This window comes from Coffea eugenioides, chromosome 10, assembly GCF_003713205.1.
Source record: "Coffea eugenioides isolate CCC68of chromosome 10, Ceug_1.0, whole genome shotgun sequence".
In the NCBI taxonomy this organism is placed as follows: Eukaryota; Viridiplantae; Streptophyta; class Magnoliopsida; order Gentianales; family Rubiaceae; genus Coffea; species Coffea eugenioides.
The window spans coordinates 5,874,487-5,892,630 of record NC_040044.1 but is presented as its reverse complement, the minus strand read 5'-3'; the positions used below and the strand labels follow the sequence as shown (position 1 = coordinate 5,892,630).

Here is an 18,144-nt window from a genome sequence, read left to right as displayed (position 1 = left end):
TAGCCATTTCCGTTTGCCGTTCCGCGCGGGTGCGTGCGCCCGTTTTGCCGTTTCCGCACTTGCATGTGCCGATTTTGCCATTTTGCTTGTTTTAAGTATGTTAGTAGCCGTTTGTGATATATTGTGACACAATCTTCAATTTCAGACGGTGGTGAGTTAGGTGGTGCCGGTGGGGCCTACTAGCTATTTCTCGCGGCAAGAATTTCGTACTTTTGCTCTTTTGTTCGTTGTGTAAGTATTCAGGCCGCTCTTGTGTGTTAGTTGCTTATGTGTTTCGATATGTATGAAGAGGGTACCTAGGCGAGGGTGTACTTTATCGCACTCGACCTAAACCCTAACTTGCGCACATATTTGTACATGGCTTGTGTATATGAGCAATTTTGGAACTAAAACCCTTGAGCTTGTGGCTCAGGGTGACTTTTGAATAATTTTGTGAATTTTGTGAGTTTGGGGTTGATCTTCCGACCTAGATGGACTATTCGAGCCGGTCAGGGCTTGGTCGAAGCCAGTCCAACTTAGTCTGGGGTCACCAAGTTTGTGAATCCGGTTCACCGAGAATGTGGACCAAGTTTGTGACCCGAGCTTGTGACTCAAGCTCAAGTTTGTGATTTCGTTCGCTCGAGCAAGTTTGTGAGGTGACTGGCCAGAGAGGGTGATAAGGTGTACGGTGGGAGAACAAGTGGAGTTCTACGAACCATTATTTGTGGTCGACGGAGTGTCGGCAGGAGATCATACATGGCACATGAATTGGCTTTGGAGCCACCTGTATCCTTATTATGTGATGTTATTTTTTTGTTTTTGCTTTACTCTTAATGTGTAATTGTTAATATGTGAGATTTACGTTTTTGCCCCTGTTTACTTACTAAGCATATAGCTTACCCCTTTCCTTTTGTTTTCCTTAGCAGGGGCCGACGCGGGGACTTTTGACACATACCCTAGTATAGTTAGGTTTGTTTATAATAGTCGGACAGCTAGGATGTTTGTTTTTGTTTTGGTGATTTGTATAAGGATCCTCCATAGGGCTCGTGGCGAAGGACGGCTTGTTGTGATTTTATTGTTGTGGAAATTCCTCTTGTATAATAGTGGGGATCATGGATCCGAGTGGCGCAGTGGAAGCGTGGACGCTTCGCTTTTGATGTGTAATTCTTGGAGATTTATATTGTAATATTTGAGGTTTACTCTTGTAATTCATTTGAGGATTGTAATGAACGACTGAGTCCCGGCGAGAGTTGGGCAGGCGACCCGCCGAACCCTGGGGTACGCCCTAGGGGGAGGTGGGGCCGTCACACATCCACTATGAGTTAAGAATCCTCCGACAAAAGGGTGCTTAAGAACTTTCTCTTGAGAACACCAACTTGCAAACATGTTGGGATTCAAGTGCGGAACAAATAACTATTGAAATATCAAGACACAATAATTCAATGACAAATGAAACACAAATATGAAAGATAACGACATACAATATTTAACATAATCGACTTCATCGTTGAATCTACGTCCACAGAGAGAATACTAATTCTTTATTATAAGAGGAAAACTCTATACAAGAATATAATTTGAACCCAATCTCAACCCTTATGTACTATCTTTCATCTCCCAATAACCCTCTCTCATCCTATGTTTAAGACTACATGTCATTCTTGTGTGCCCATTGTGCATCAATATGTAATATGTTAACCCATCTATTTATAAAAAATATTAGTTAGCCAAAAATCAAATAATAACAGAAAATCAATACTAATTCCTAAACTTGTATAAAATAGAAAATAACTTCTAAATCCTAAACAAAATAGAAAATTTCTTGATTACTACTTTAAGTAACTAAAATCAATTAGAAAACTAGTTACTTCCACACAAATTAAGAAACTTATCTAAAAAAATTAAATCAATTTCCTACAAATCTCCACTTCGATGAATATTTTTTTTAAGAAGCATTTGCCTTCAATTATCAAACACATATCCGAATCAATACAGTCTTGACATTCAATTGATTCAATCGACAATTGAATAAGTGTAGTTACTCTAAGTCCAACATCCTGTTGACTCGTGAGAAGGTGTCTCAATTTACCATCTTCCTTCATAGGATTTTTTCTTACCACCACTTGCAACTCGAAATCCCCTTCTGTGAGTTATATTTCTAACCATTGAGAAAATCAAATGATAAAATCACCATACTTCTTCCTATTCTCAGAACTGTCTTGCCAAATGTGGTTTTCAATACTCCACCTATTACATAAAACTCGTAGCCATCAGAGTTTTCTTGTGTTTGAAAATTAGATCCCTTCAATTCTTTAGAACACATGTCACGCCATTTAAAGAACATAATCCAAATAAAAAAAATCATCTGGGATGAAATATCAACCGTTAGAATTGCGAGAATATCTCCACCGGTTCATGTCCAAAATTAATATTGGACTTCACATTTTTCTTGACTCTTGAATCACCTGGCTAAATTCACCATCAAATGTTTTCATGTTTTTCGATTTTTCATTTTTCACCCCCAATACTTTTTGTCAAACTCTTGAAACAAGGATATCATTCATTAAAATTTTCAATTGGCAACCGACACCAATATACTTGATCTCAATAATCAACTAGGATCCAACGATAAACCCCGCTTTGATACCAATTTTTTAAGATTCAAGTGTTTGTGAACAATCCAATCTCACAATCAAACTTTGATATCACTTGTTAGAATCCAAACGCGGAACAAACAACAATTGAGATATCAAGTACACAACAATTTAGTGATAAATAAGTCATAAGTATGAATGATAAACGATATACAATATCTAACGTGGTTCGATTCATCATTAAACCTACATCCACAGAGAGAATATCCATTCTTTATTATGAGAGGAAAACCCTATATAAGAATACAATTTAAACCCAAATCCAACCCTTATATATCATCTCTCGTCTTCCAAGAATCTTTTCTCATCCTATGTATAAGGTTACATGTCGCCATTATATGTTCATTATGTGTCACTTTATAGTATGCCAACTCACCTATTAATAGAGAATATTAGTTAGCTAAAAATCAAATAATAACAGGAACCAATGCTAATTCTTAAACTTGTACAGAATAGGAAATAACTTCTAAATTCTAAACAAAATAGGAATTTCCTTGCCTATTGCTTTAAGTAATTAAAACTAATTAGAAAATTAGTTATTTCCATACAAATTAAGAAACCTATCTAAAACAAATTAAACCAATTTTCTAACAAAAAACATGCATCTTTCCTTGGTTTCTTCAAGAAACTCACTCGGAAGAATAGCTAAATCGCCTGAAACAAGGTCAGGCCTTGAAATCCAAAAAAAGTCTTGTTTACTATTAGCAAGTCCCCATGCAAATTCGACTAGTTGCTCAGGTGTCATAATAGCAATGCTTCCAAAGTTGACATAAACCATCGAGTTTGGATCTTTCGAATCAGACATTCAGGTTCTTCTTTCCAAACATTTGATCCAATTTCTTTCAAATTCTTATCCTTAACTGTTGAAAATAGTTAGTGATGAACCCCACATCGAAAAGACATGAAGAATAGAAGAGGTTTATAATCAAGTGCACACCTATTCAAATCAATTTGGATAATAGAAAATTTTGGAGGAAAACTTCAAAATTTCACATGCATTTGTCCTGTTGACTATTAAATTAAAAAATAAATTTAATGGTCAAAAGATTGGCACTTGGGCACTTGGGGCTCTTGGATCTTAAGAACCGAAATTAATTTTAATTAATTTCATTTTAATATTTCTTCCTAACTAAACGATTTTCGTTTAAGGGTCGCATCTAATGATACAACACATACAACCATTTACGTGTCTATTCGTTTTGAAAAGGTACCTATTCATAAAGAAATACGTATCTAAAAGACATGACGTTTCTCTTGAGGTATCTGAACGTTATAAATAATAGTGTCCAGATAACAGAGGCCACACTTTACTTTTTTACTACTCTTCTATTTTAGTTCAAAACAATATTCTGTAAATCGTTTTGGGAGAGTTTTTGCATACTACTGTGTGAAAATTCTGGTTGGCTTTGTTATTTCTAAAGGGAATTGCTGCAAACCCGGTAGTATGCAATCTCTTTGCACTTCTGTAAGGAGGATTTGTGCACTCAAGGCAAAGGCGTGAAGTTTCTGACAACGTTCGTAACGCGCCTTAACGTGCTCAAGGTAAAGTTTCTAGAACGCACATAAATAAAAGCTCATCTGCAAATGGGCGTATGTTCCCCATTTATTCAAGTATAAAACTACACCCGTGTTTCTAATAATATCAAATCTGATTAAACACTGGTTAATAGTAAATTCTTAAATACATTTAGTGGTCAAAGTAAATTCTTGAATATATACTATGAACACATATCAAATTGCCTTTGCACCTTCGAACTCTGGTCAATGAGATGCCAAAGCACATTCATCAATCAGTTACAAATATGATAGAAATATTGCAGCAAACAACGGATCAGCAATGAAAAATATTAAACAAGAAATAAAGAACTCAAGAAGCATTTTTGAAAACGAACAATGCATTACGAGTGATTAAAAAGAAAATCTCTAACCCAGTCCAAATTCAACGAGTCGAAGAACAACTCTTTAGATTCACGGTTCTTGATGTTTCAAATGCTTGGATTGAGAAGCACTTGATGAATCAAATTCTCAAGATTTGAGTTAGAATCTGTCACAGCCATTTCTGCCAGTTTTTTCCAGTCCATGGCTTTCTTCTTCATTTCCTTGCCCTTCTCTCCAGCCATTAACTCGCTAACAAGCCTTTCAATTTCATCCCTCTTGACATTATTGTCTATCTCCATTCCAATACCCCATTTAGTGCAGCAAAACCAGCAATTTGTTTGTTGATCAGCAAAAAATGGCCAGCAGATCATAGGCACCCCATAACTAATACTTTCGACTGTGGAATTCCACCCACTATGAGTTAAGAATCCTCCAACAGCAGGATGGCTGAGAACTTTCTCTTGAGGGCACCAGCCTGCAAACATGCTTCTTTCTTTGGTTTCTTCAAGAAACTCACTTGGCAGAATAGCAGAACTGCCTGAGACAATATCTGGCCTTAAAATCCACAAAAAGTTTCGTTTGCTATTAGCGAGTCCCCAAGCAAATTCGACTAGTTGCTCAGGTGTCATAACAGCAATGCTTCCAAAGTTGGCATAAACCACAGAGTTTGGATCTTTCGAATCAAGCCATTCAAGGCATTCTGGCTCTTCCTTCCAGAGATTTGATTGAACATCAGTTAAAGACTTATCATGCACATGATTCTCAAGGAAGTGTAGTGGTCCAATGGTGTAAATTGGAGGAAGATAAGATGAAAGTGCATCTAATACACCATGTTCGAGTTGTTGATAGGTGTTTATAATGATGGCAGAAGCCTTTCTAGCTCTCTGAGTTTCTTGCATGCCGAATTTCACCATAAAATCATCGGGATTCGTGGTTCGTAAGAAGCTTGGAAGATCCTTCAAGCGTATACCCTCTAATCCTGGAATCCAATCTAGAACAGCATCTAGATATCCATTTGTCAAATAACTGGCATCTGCAAGCATAAGATGTACGACACCAAGTATCATCAGAATCATTCAAGGGCTTGGGGGCAGTGCAAAATTTGATGCTTTTTACAGTCATATTCTTGAAAAACAAATATTTTCCAACTCAGTTAAAAGAAAAAAAAATCTTACACTTTCTTATTCATTAAATTAAATTTTGACTACAAAGTCAATGTTATGCGCCCGCCAATGAGTATATGAAGTAAACCACAAAAAAAAAATTGTGAGAAGACTACTGACAGTGCTTGAAGAAACAATATTTGAGCTTAATCCACAGAAACAAGAAAAGGGATTGAGGTTTGATCTCCTTGTGAGGTACCTCGCAGTGGTCCTTCTCCACTTGGGTTTCCTCCTGAAATATCTTCTCTAAATGTCTCCAAAATTTTCACACCACCCGCTCCACGACCCATCCTAGCGAATGGCCTACCTCGCTCACCCTGTTCTGACCTTTGACTTTCAAGAGATGCACCCCTTTTCTTTACATGGGAGATCTTCACTTGTGGCGTTGCAATTTCTGTCCTTTGAGCTTTCTCCGGAACCCCCATAGAAGTAGTGCTTTGTGTCATTGCTAAGGTCTCCTCGGAAATTCCTTCTTATTTCCTTTTTAGCTCTATGTTCTTGTGCAAGAGCTCAATTTTCTCCGAATACTAGTGTTTCCATCGCCCTTCCTAGTACTCGGCTAGTCTCCTTTGGACCTCTATTCATCTCGAAGAATTGCGATTTTCTTATACATATTAACCCAATGTACCATCTCACGGAGTCGCTGGAACTCAGATAATAGCCTGCCAGGCAAAACAATGGGTCATAGTAAGTTCCTAAGTACAAGCGGCATTCTCGGTCCTTGTCTTTGTTCAGCTATTGTTTCCCTTTCTTCTCTTGGCTCTTGGGCTCGCTTAGTTCCACGGCCACGACCATGTCCACGGCTACGTCTCCCGTCCATATATATATTTTTCCCCCCATACCCTTTTTTTTTTCTCTCTCTCTTTTCCAAAAAGTATTTTAATGGATAAATGCAGGAAGTTGATTAAAGTAACTTAAATTCTAGCACACCAAATACACAAATAGACATATGCACACATAACACACCATATATCAAAAAGACAGATGGTCAAATACACACATACATATCAAATTAGACAGATAATCATATACACAAGTACACAAACAAATTATATATATGTCACGTTAAGTGGTTTCTTAAAAAATCCAGATGGGTGTATAGTATAACTGTTTGGTCCGATGGTGGTTTAGTCATCACCGACCCCTCTTAGACCCAGTTGGGTCTCCCCCTTAGATTATGATAATGTAGAATTCTATATATAAAGTAACGATTAAAAAAAAATTTAACACTTTTACACTGACAAAAATTATTTTATTAAGAATTAGTACCTTTGAGTGGTATGATACCCTTTTCCATAAGCTTGGCATACTGGAAGTACCCCAAGTAGGAACATGCACTGGCGGTCCAAAAAAGAACTTCAGGGATGCTTAGTTCTTCAGCAGCTGCAAGAGTGAAGGTCATTATTGCATCAGAAACTATGCAAGAAACTGGGGGTACTTTCGAGGAAGATGTATCGTTGAGTTCAGCAAGTAGCTCCCTGAAGGGACCTAAGCAAGTTCTATCGACAGATTCACAAAGGGTTGGAGCATCTTGGGTAGCATCGACATCTGAAGGCGGAAGTCCATCAGGAATGGCTTTAAATTGGAAATCAGGCAATCCGTTGAGGGCATCAGGACCTCTGGATTTAAGCCAGCGCCTGTGGTTGAATTCTGTGTTGACAAAGGTGATGTGGAAACCATTGTGATGGAGGAGCTTGGCTAGCTTCAGCATGGGGTTTATGTGGCCTTGAGCTGCCGCTGGTATGCAGACTGCATGAGGCTTCTTCTCTAATAGAGCAATGGAACCCATTCAGTTCTTCTTGCGTGGGAATTTGAACAGATTAAATGGAAATTGTTAATGGGATTTATGAGGCTTTGGGGTTGGAACGATTGCAAAGTTGATGAAAAGGTAGCTTCATTTATATAGACGGAGTCGATCAGTGGCAAAGCACTGCTGCAGTAATATTTTTCGGGCTGGGTCTACGGTCTACCGGAGAATATTCTTCCGCAGTGGCTTTCAAAATAACATCTGTTAATAGTCATTAGTCTATGCTAGGAACACTTCTTTCTTCGTCCAAGGATTAAAATAATTGCTTGGACTTTTCATTTTTTTCATCTACGTACTCAAGAAACCTCTGAGTAAGCTGGAACAAAACAAAATGGTGAATACAATATATATAATAAAGAAAAAAAATGACACTTGTGATCTACGTGCTTGCGTATTTATTATGGGAAAAAAGTGGCCGCTGCTGGAGTCATCACCAACACTAGAGGGTTACCTCCAATTCAAGAAATCAAAGTTAGATTTCTTTATCGTCCCAAAAAGGGGTTCAATAATAAAATACTCCCTCCGTCCCATTGTTAATGTCATGTTTCACCTTTTTCATTGTCCCAAAATTAGAGTCACCCTACACTATTTTCCTTCTAACGTTCCGTCCTTGCCCTGCATGTGCTAGAAAACCCAAATAAATTTGGTGGGACCTGCTATTTATTATCCATTTGGAGAAGCAAGAGGAGTACGTGAGACTAACTCTCACTTTATAAGGCCAATAATAGCGCGTGTCTCTAACATACAAAGCAATGTTTTAAAAATCGGACCGTTAATTGAACCGGTGAAGTGAAAGGGTCGAGGTTCAACCGGTCGGACCGGTTCAACATCGGTTCAATGAATTTTTTTAAAAATAATTTATATAAATATATATATGTACAAAATAAGACATGTAATGGACTAATTTAATATTTTATATGATGAAAAGTTTACTATTTTTTAATAACTTGGATTTTTAAAAATAAATTTTTTAAATTATAAGTTAAAACAAATAAATTTCATCTCAATTTCAATTATATCTAAATCCAACCCCAAAATATCACAATATTTTGAAATTATACAAAATTCATGTCTCTGAGAATTTAGATATTATGAACTTAAATTTTAATTTACGTTTTGGGATTTAGAGATTGCAATTTAAAAAAGAAAATTTGGAGTTCGAAGGAAGTCAAGAAAATCGAAAATAGAAATGTAAATTTGATAAGAAACAAAAAATAAGATAAAAGTGAGTGGTTGTGGCATTAAATAATTTGGGTTAAAAAAAATTCTTTTTTAACTTTTTTCAATTTAATGGACAAAAACAAAATTAAAAGATGGAAGAAAATATCAATAAATTAAAAATAAAGAGGTTTGATTAAAAAGGGAGTGACAAAAGAAAAGAGGATCGAGAGAGAGAGAGAGAGTTGAAAATTAAAAAGAAAGAGCCATGAGGGATGAGATTTTGTAAGAAAAATGGAAAAAAGAAATATGAGTGTTTGCTTTATATAAATAAGTTATCAAAAAAAACTAATAAGATGTGATGGTGCAACGGTTAATACATTGGTCTTTTATTACAAAGGTCTTGGGTTCGAATCTTGATAGCTGCATTTTACAAAACTTAAAAAAAAAAAAAGAGGGAAAGCTGAAAACCGAAAAACCGCCGATTCAATCCGGTTCGACGGTTTTCACGGTTCAACCGGTCTTTGACCGGTTTTCTAGCAAAGTCAACAATGTCATTGAACCGGACCGGTGCCATGGCCGGTTCGCGGTTCAACCGGTCGAACCGGCCGGTCCGGTCCGATTTTCAAAACATTGATACAAAGGGATGCTTTTGGTTAAGATGGGACCCACGAAATCATTACTCCATAAAAACACAAAATGCAGCTGACCATTGTACTTGCGACTAGAGCTGTTAATCGAACCGGGTAGCTCGCGAGCCGAGCTCGACCCGGCTCGATAAGAGCTCGACTCGGCTCGTTTACAGAGAGAAACGAGCCGAGCTCGAGCTCTACTCAATACTCGTTTATTAAACGAGCCGAGCACAGCTCGGCTCGTTGAAGCTCGTGAGGCTCGAAGGGTAGGGGTATTGTCGTCATTTCATCGTATATGTGGTACTAAACCTAAGTCATCTCCCGTCTGTACTCTGTAGCCCTAATTTTTCTTTCCTCTTTTACTCTAACCTTTTCCCGCATAGCAGCCATGAGCCGTCACCCTCCATTCTCAGTCACACACCGCACGCCGCACACACCCTCCATTCTCACCGCCAGGCGCCATCCCTAACCTCCCCTGATTCCTCTTTCTGTCAACTCTTTTCCAGTTCCACACCCGCAGCCGCACCCTCCATTCTCACCACCGTCACCGACTCACCATACGGAGCAGCCGCACCCTCCTTCTCGTGACTCCATGAGCAGCACCATACGGAGCCACCTCGGTAGAGCCAGGGGCTATGCACGGAGCACTGGGATGCATCACCCCAGAAGTCCTTGAGAAATATCTTAAAGTGGACTTTAAGGAGCCAGTGTGGTTCAAAGCCGGAGCACAGATCTTCTCAGAAGGTGGGCTTGACTACTTGGGAAACCCCAACCTTGTCCATGCTTAGAGCATTCTGGCAGTGCTCGGCTTCCAAGTTGTTCTCATGGGTCTTGTTGAAGGATATAGAATCAATGGTCTTGAAGGCGTCGAAGAGGGCAATGATCTCTACGGTGGCCACTACTTTGATTCTCTTGGTCTAGCCGATGACCCTGTTACCTTTGCTGAGCTTAAGGTGAAGGAAATCAAGAATGGAAGGCTTGCAATGTTCTCCATGTTCGGCTTCTTTGTCCAAGCTATTGTCACTGGCAAAGGCCCTCTTGAAAATCTCTTGGACCATCTTGACAACCCAGTTGCTAACAATGCCTGGTCTATGCCACCAAGTTTGTCCCCGGATCGTAAAGTTTTCTTGCTTTGTCTGGACTAAAATTTGTGAATGGAAACTTTTTTATTAATTTATATTTATTTTGCCCAAGTATATAAAGCAATTGAGCTCATGTACCGTCACGGATCCGCGATAGATAATCTGTTTTGGACATTTTGGTCACTGATGTGTTGTGGAAATGTTGAATTGGAGATGATAAATCAGGGAAAGTTTATCTTCTTTTGTTAGGCTAAATACGAGTGTGGCAGGACCTGATGTGGTGTCTCCCGTAAACGAGCTCGAGCTCGAGCTTCGAGCTCGATGAGCTCGCTCGATCTCAAACTCGAGTTCGAGCCCGAGCTCGAATTTTCTACCAATATATCGAGTCGATCTCGAGCGCCTTGTGAAGCTCGAATTACTAATCGAGCGAGCTCGAGCTAGCTCGATTAGAGGTTCGAGTCGAGCTCGATTGTCCTATGCTCGAGCTCGACTCGGCTCGTTTAACAGCTCTACTTGCGACGGGGCAAATTTGGAACAAAGGCTTGGCTGTCAATAATGATACCACTGTACATAAAAGGTTGCATTCCCTATAAACGTCTCTAATATTGGGACGGAGGGAGTAGTAGAAAAAAAGCCGGGAGTTCTCTATCATTAGACATTTTTGGCATTTGAAAACGCCACGCTCCTGATTTTCTTGAATTAAATTAAGCGGAGGGCTGGATTATGGGAGAGTCAAACCCATTCCTTAGAGTTTAGCCAGGATGACCTTTTCTAAACCCCTACCAATTGATTTAGTCAACTATAGTTTTTATTTTTTTTAAATCCATTTGATTTTCCATCATGTCTATTCATTTTTCTCCTCTTGGATTAGTCCGTGGCAATTTGAGGTTTAGATACATGCACTCCTTTATTTTTTGTATGTACAACTTGTGAGGGGAATGACGTGAGCCCTTAACGATTACTCAGAGGCCATAGCTGATAATTTGGTAGGACCGCGGTGCGGCCCTCCACCGTTGAGGAGGCATATTCAGCTACCATTAGTTTGCCCACGTCGGCGAGTTAATTGATAGACGAAGAAATACTCTTTATTCTGGGCAACGGCGAAGACAAAATTTTATCACAACAGATGAAAAAGGAATACAGGATTATTAAAGTGGGACGGAGGGAGTATTAATTAAGACAAACATGTAAATATAAAACGGAGTAATCATTGTTATTATGAAGTCATATGATAAGTTTGTTGTGATATAAATGTACTAACGAGTATCAATTGGGCACAGGTCATTAACTAATGGTTTGAAAAGCATATTGTGTCTTAACTCTAGAAATTAATTCCTTCTCAACATACGTGTCCCTCATCTAAATTTAATGAAGCAGAAAAAATCAGACATGTAGCTTCCAGAGATCAGAAATGCCTTGTGGCAGGGAATTTCCAATATTTTATTATTTATTTATTTATTTTTCTTGGGACAAAGTATCATTTTAGCATTAATTATGGACTTTGAGGTAACCCTCTGGCGTTGGTAACGACTCGAGCAATGAGCTGTCTTTTTCCCCGTGCAATAAATACGCAAGCATTTAGTTCAAAATAAAAATTCAGCTTCTGCTGCATATTCATTACACCCTTTTGCTACCGCCTTCATGAAAGATTCCTGCAGGAGACGTAGAAATGAAGAATTTCCAGCATTTTTTTAAACTTTATCTTTGACTGAATTTACCATGTACGGAAGATTATTACTATTGAGGAGAAATCACAGCATCAACGGTTAAAAGACGTAAAATTTGCTTTAAAAATTTGATTGAAGTTACCATGTACGGAAGATTATTACTTGGTGAAACATCGGAGCGTCTTCAAAATGGCACCATTTCATTGGGTATTAGACTGACCCGTCCTAACCCAGGTATTCAGTCTAATGTCACGTCAAAATTTTTTTTTTTTTTTAATGTCACGTCATTTGGATCCGGAAAAATTATAGCAGCTGAGCCGTCTAAACTTGTGGGGCCAAGTTAGCATAATGAAATCACAAAGTGCAGAAAATTGAATCGGAGAAAGAGCAAAATAATTGGTTGCTCGATGACGACGTCTGTGGAGATGTGAATGGTGGGTTAAAATTGGGGATAATTTCAAAAATCTTCCGTGAGGTTTCTAACTGTTTCACTCATCTCTCTTTTAAGTTTTAAAAATTAATTAACCTCCCTTGAGATTTATTATCTTGCAACATTTAGGTCCAGTCAACAATTAAAAAATGATGTTAGGAGAGAAAAGATAGATATGATTTCACCATTACTCTTCATCTACTAAATTATTTAATTAATTTAATACTAGCCCAAATATTAAAGAAAACACTAGAATTTGTTGTTAATCATCAGGATTTAAATTACATATGGTATTAAAAATAGTATATCATTTTATATATTTTATTTAATGTAAGATTCAAATTACTCTTTTTAATTACGAATCTATTGTCAAACATGATCAACAACAAATAATCAAAAAATTTACAATTAAAATATTATAAGGAGTGAACTTTAATACCATAAAATCTCAATAACTAATCTTAATATGCTGACAATAATATTTATGATGTTAAAAATTGTTCTCTATAATATTTTAATTACAAATTATTATTATTATTTATTGTTGATCATGTTTGATAATGGATATATAATTGAAAAGAGTAATTTAATTCTTGTATTGAGTGAAAAATATAAAATGATATATTATTTTTTTGATGATAAATATGATTTGATCCCTAATGATAAACAGCAAATTTTAGTATTTTTCTTTAATGTGTGAATTGATATTAAATTAATTAAATAATATAATAGATGATGGGCAATGATGGAACTATGTTATCTTCTCTCTCCTAATATCACTTTTTAATTATTGGTTTGACCTAAATATTATAAAATAATTAACCTCAAGGGAGGTTAGTGTAATTTTTAAAATTTTGGAGAAAACCAGTGAAATAATCAGAAATCACAAGGGAGGTTTCCGAAATTATCCCTTAAAAAATTGATAGAACCTATAACGTGCGGAAGATTATAATTTGCTTTAAATAATTGACAGTAGCTACCATGTGAAATATTGTATTTGGATTGTAAATTATTTGAGATAATTTTGTGAAAAAATACTGTAATATTTTTTTGATGTGATGTATGTGAGATAAAAAAATAATTGAAAAATATGTTGATGATGCAAGCAAATAAGTGTATGTAAATAAGATATAAATAAAGTGAAATAGAAGTCAATACAAACACATAATTATGTTACACTGCCCTTTCTCGAATATTTGCACTAGCTCTTCATTGGTTTTTTTTTTACTTTACCATCAACCCAATTCCCAACTAGTGGCTGCTGTGTGATAACGTACAATTTGTCCACTCAAATCCGCTGGCAAGAAGAATGGGTTCCACTGCTTTACTGGAGAAGAAGCCTCACGCCGTCTGCATACCAGCTCCAGCTCAAGGCCACATAAACCCCATGCTAAAGCTAGCCAAGCTCCTCCACCAAAAGGGTTTTCATATCACCTTTGTCAACACAGAATTCAACCACAGGCGCTTGCTTAAATCCAGCGGTCCTGATGCCTTAAAGGGACTGCCTGATTTCCAATTTAAAGCCATCCCTGACGGACTTCCTCCTTCTGAGGTCGATGCTACCCCAGATATTCCAACCCTTTGTGAATCTTTTGATAGAACTTGCTTAGGTCCCTTCAGGGAGCTACTTGCTGAACTCAACGATACCTCTTCCTCAGAAGTGCCCCCTGTTTCTTGCATAGTTTCCGATGGAGCAATGACCTTCACTCTAGCAGCTGCTCAAGAACTTGGCATCCCTGAAGTTCTTCTTTGGACCTCCAGCGCATCTTCCTACTTGCCGTATTTCCAGTTTGACAAGTTTATCGAAAAGGGTATCATGCCACTCAAAGGTACGACTATTTTTTGATGAAAAATGTGTGTTCAAAATTTTTCGTGGTCATTTATTCTCTTCTTCCACATATTTTTGGAAACTTTTTCTTAAAAAAGAAAATAGCTTGAACATTTAATGCCTCTTCCTAAATGGATGCCCTTGTATGATTCTGATGATACTCGGTGTCGTACATCTTATGCCTTGCAGATGCTAGTTATTTGACAAATGGATATCTAGACACTGTTCTAGATTGGATTCCAGGATTAGAGGGTATACGCTTGAAGGATCTTCCAAGCTTCTTTCGAACCACAAATCCCGATGATTTCATGTTGAAATTCGTCATGCAAGAAACTCAGAGATCTAGAAAGGCCTCTGCCATCATTATAAACACCTTTCAACAACTGGAACATGATGTATTAGATGAACTTTCATCTTATCTTCCTCCAATTTACACCATTGGACCACTACACTTGCTAGAGAATCCTGTGTATGGTAAGTCTTTAACAGATTTTCGATCAAATCTCTGGAAGGAACAGCCAGAATGTCTTGAGTGGCTTGACTCGAAAGATCCAAACTCTGTGGTTTATGTCAACTTTGGAAGCATTGCTGTTATGACACCTGAGCAACTAGTCGAATTTGCTTGGGGACTTGCTAATAGCAAACAAAACTTTTTGTGGATTTTAAGGCCAGATCTTGTCTCAGGCAGTTCAGCTATTCTGCCAAGTGAGTTTCTTGAAGAAACCAAAGAAAGAAGCATGTTTGCAGGCTGGTGCCCTCAAGAGAAAGTCCTTACCCATCCTTCTGTTGGCGGATTCTTAACTCATAGTGGGTGGAATTCCACAATCGAAAGTATTAGTTATGGGGTGCCTATGATCTGCTGGCCCTTTTTTGCCGATCAACAAACTAATTGCTGGCTTTGCTGCACTAAATGGGGTATTGGAATGGAGATGGACAATAATGTCAAGAGGGATGAAGTTGAAAGCCTTGTTAGCGAGTTAATGGCGGGAGAGAAGGGTAAGGAAATGAAGAAAAAAGCCATGGACTGGAAAAAATTGGCAGAAGTGGCTGTGACAGATGCTAACTTGAATCTTGAGAATTTGATTCATCAAGTGCTTCTCAATCCAAGCATTCGAGACATCAAGAACCGTGTATCTGTTAGAAAATAATTAAACCAAACCTGTATTTTTTTTTTAATGATGTTGATGCCATATGTCATCAATGTATTGATTAGTACAGAAAGTTGTACTGTGGATTTGTAAGGTTGGCCGCGTGGGATTCAATCCCATAAATTTAGTATAGTAGTGGTAATAATAGTTAGCCGCATATGGCTTATTGGTGCGGTGAAGAATAGTCAATGTCTTTGTCGGTGGCTGTTGTCTTTGTATTGTAGCTGCAGCGTGTTTCATCTATAAGAAATTTTTCATTTGCCTCGTATATTGTTTTCCTTAATTGTTCCTTTGGATTTATGTTATTGATTTGGGTCCATCAGAATCTAAAGAGTTGTTCTTCGGCTCGTTGAATTTGGACTTGGTTAGAGTTTTTCTTTTTAATTACTCGTACATGCATGGTTCGCTTTCAAAAATGCTTCTTGAGTTCTTTACTTCTTGTTTAATATTTTTCATTGCCGATCCGTTGTTTGCTGCAATATTTCTATCATATTTGTTACTGATTGATGAATGTACTTTGGCAGTTTGGAAAATTTACAATCTAATTTGGCCAAAAGATGGCTAGTTGTGCAATTTTACATAAGAATTTCTCTTTCATCAGATGTTGGAACATGTAAAATTTCAATTTGTCTAACAAGTGACCCTATGCACTTGCCAGAAAAGTCCATCGAAACAAAGAATTCTTGTGATGCAAATTTTCCCATTTCGCTTCAGTCGAATTAACAATTTTGGGCTCCTATCAAAGAAACGTGCGTTTAGTTTTACTTGAATAAATGTGCAACATACGCCCATATGCAGATGAGCTTCTATCTATGTGCGTTGTACATGCTCACGGCCTGATGACTCTGAGGAAATTCTGAATGGCATCGCAGGATAATTACAACTGAGATGAACTTGCAGCTTACCAAACTTGTCACAGAAAAGGAAGTCAAAGCAGCACTTTTTTCCCCGCATGCTAACAAGCACCAGGAGGACCCCACGATATGTCCCCCATCTTCTTTCAAAGATTTTGGTTTATTATGGAGGCAATTCAAAACTTTTTTAGTATTGGCCACATGTTAAAAGCCTTTAATGAGACATTAATCACCCTCATCCCCAAAATTGATACCCCTGTCAATCTTTCCCACTTCAAGTCCATTAGCCTTTGTAATGTTTGTCTACAAAGTTATTGTTAATAGACTTAAACCCTTCTTAGGTGGTTATATCAGTCATTCTCAGGCTGCATTTGTCCTCGGGGCAGACAAATTATAGATAACATCATTATTGCACATGAGTACATTCACTGGCTCAATAATATGAGGGGGGCAGACAAATTATAGACAACATCATTATTGCACATGAGTACATTCACTGGTTCAATAATATGAGGGGAGGTAAAGATGCATCTATGTTTCTTAAGATTAAGATTGATATGTCCAAAGTGTATGATAGGGTTGAATGGAAGTTTTTGTTTGCTGTCATGTGTAAAATGGGCTTCTGCCCAAGGTGGATTAAATGGATTCGTGGTTGTTTGTCATCCATGTCTTTTAGTTTTAACATTAATGGGAGAAAAACAAGGCTATGTGTGTCTCACTAGGGGAATTAGACATGAAGATCCTCTATCTCGCTCTCTCTTCCTTTTTTGTGCAGAAGGCCTCTCTCATCTTCTTAAGCAAGCCAATGAGGATAACAGAATTTCTAGGATCAAAATCTCCAGACAAAGTCCAACAATTTCTCATATCTTTTTTGCTGACGACTCCCTTATGTTTTCCAAAGCCAACACAGGTGAAGCTGAAGAGATCAAGCGAATTCTCAAGCGCTATGAAAAGGCCTCGGAACAACAAATAAATATTGAGAAATCATCAGTCATATCCTTAGCAAAAATATTTCTCAAACAGAGGCAGAAGCTATCTTGAGACCACTTGGCAATATCCAACTTGTCACTCAAAGCAAATACTAGTGATCCTTGCCTATGGTGATAGGTAGATCAAAGAATAGTGTCTTCATGTTCATTAAAGAGAAGATGTGCAAAAAGCTACAAAGTTGGAAAGATAAAATGCTGAGTTTTGTAGGTAAAGAGGTATTACTCAAATTTGTGGCCCTTGCTCTCCCTTCATATGCAATGTCAGTTTTCAAACTATCTGCTGAACTATGTAAAGAGCTTTACGGGATGATGGCTAAATTCTGGTGGGGAGGTGATTCTAGAGAAAAGAAAATGCATTGGAAGAGCTGGGCTGATATTTCTGATGTTAAAGGGAAAGGGAGACTTGGTTTCCAGGATATTCAATGCTTTAACACCGCCTTACTAGCCAAACAAGTTTGGAGAATGCTTACCAATTCAAACTTGTTGGTTAGTAAGATGGTAAAAGGAAGGTATTTCCCCAAATCCTCTATTCTTGATGCACAGGTGAAAAATGGAGCTTCGTGGATCTGGCAAAGTCTGCACAGCTCAATTGGGATGCTGGAAAGTGAATTAAGGAAGCAGGTTGGAAATGGCAACACTATTGCAATTTGGAAATTTGGAAGGTTTGATGGCTCAAAAACAGCAGCTCAGGTAAAATCTCCACACCTAAGCCACACAATTGTCCATATGACAAAGTCTCGGATTTGATTCATGACTAGAAGTGGAATTCAAACATCATAAACTCCATTTTCTCTGCTGAAGAGGCCAAACTAATCACAGCAATCCCACTTAGCTTATTTGGAGGGAATACACTGGTGCAACAGTGCAAATGGTAA

General features: G+C 37.8%; 3 protein-coding genes and 1 pseudogene across 5 annotated transcripts; 3 read left to right on the top strand and 1 right to left on the bottom strand.

Annotated features, from left to right (window-relative positions):
* Nucleotides 1-4,569: 4,569 nt before the first annotated feature.
* Nucleotides 4,570-14,130, bottom strand: LOC113748602 (7-deoxyloganetin glucosyltransferase-like). 3 transcript variants are annotated; one of them, XM_027292076.1, is made up of 3 exons: nucleotides 14,098-14,130; nucleotides 6,944-7,433; nucleotides 4,570-5,544 (listed from the first exon to the last, which is right to left on the bottom strand). In XM_027292076.1, the coding sequence occupies exons 1-3, from the start codon at nucleotides 14,128-14,130 to the stop codon at nucleotides 4,619-4,621; spliced, it is 1,449 nt and encodes a 482-aa protein (XP_027147877.1). In that variant the 3' UTR covers nucleotides 4,570-4,618. The 3 variants fall into 3 exon arrangements, with proteins under 3 accessions (XP_027147877.1, XP_027147878.1, XP_027147876.1); XM_027292077.1 differs by lacking the exon at nucleotides 14,098-14,130 and having other exon boundaries at nucleotides 4,570-4,756; nucleotides 4,793-5,544; nucleotides 6,944-7,463; XM_027292075.1 differs by lacking the exon at nucleotides 14,098-14,130 and having other exon boundaries at nucleotides 6,944-7,463.
* On the top strand, nucleotides 9,886-10,454 carry LOC113748605 (annotated as a pseudogene).
* On the top strand, nucleotides 13,677-15,694 carry LOC113748599 (7-deoxyloganetin glucosyltransferase-like). The gene is made up of 2 exons (XM_027292072.1): nucleotides 13,677-14,279; nucleotides 14,468-15,694. Exons 1-2 carry the CDS (start codon nucleotides 13,760-13,762, stop codon nucleotides 15,424-15,426), a joined length of 1,479 nt encoding a protein of 492 aa, XP_027147873.1. The 5' UTR covers nucleotides 13,677-13,759; the 3' UTR covers nucleotides 15,427-15,694.
* A 1,734-nt stretch (nucleotides 15,695-17,428) lies between these two features.
* On the top strand, nucleotides 17,429-18,016 carry LOC113750280 (uncharacterized mitochondrial protein AtMg00310-like). The gene has a single exon (XM_027294277.1). It carries the CDS (start codon nucleotides 17,429-17,431, stop codon nucleotides 18,014-18,016), a length of 588 nt encoding a protein of 195 aa, XP_027150078.1.
* The last annotated feature ends 128 nt before the right edge of the window (nucleotides 18,017-18,144 follow it).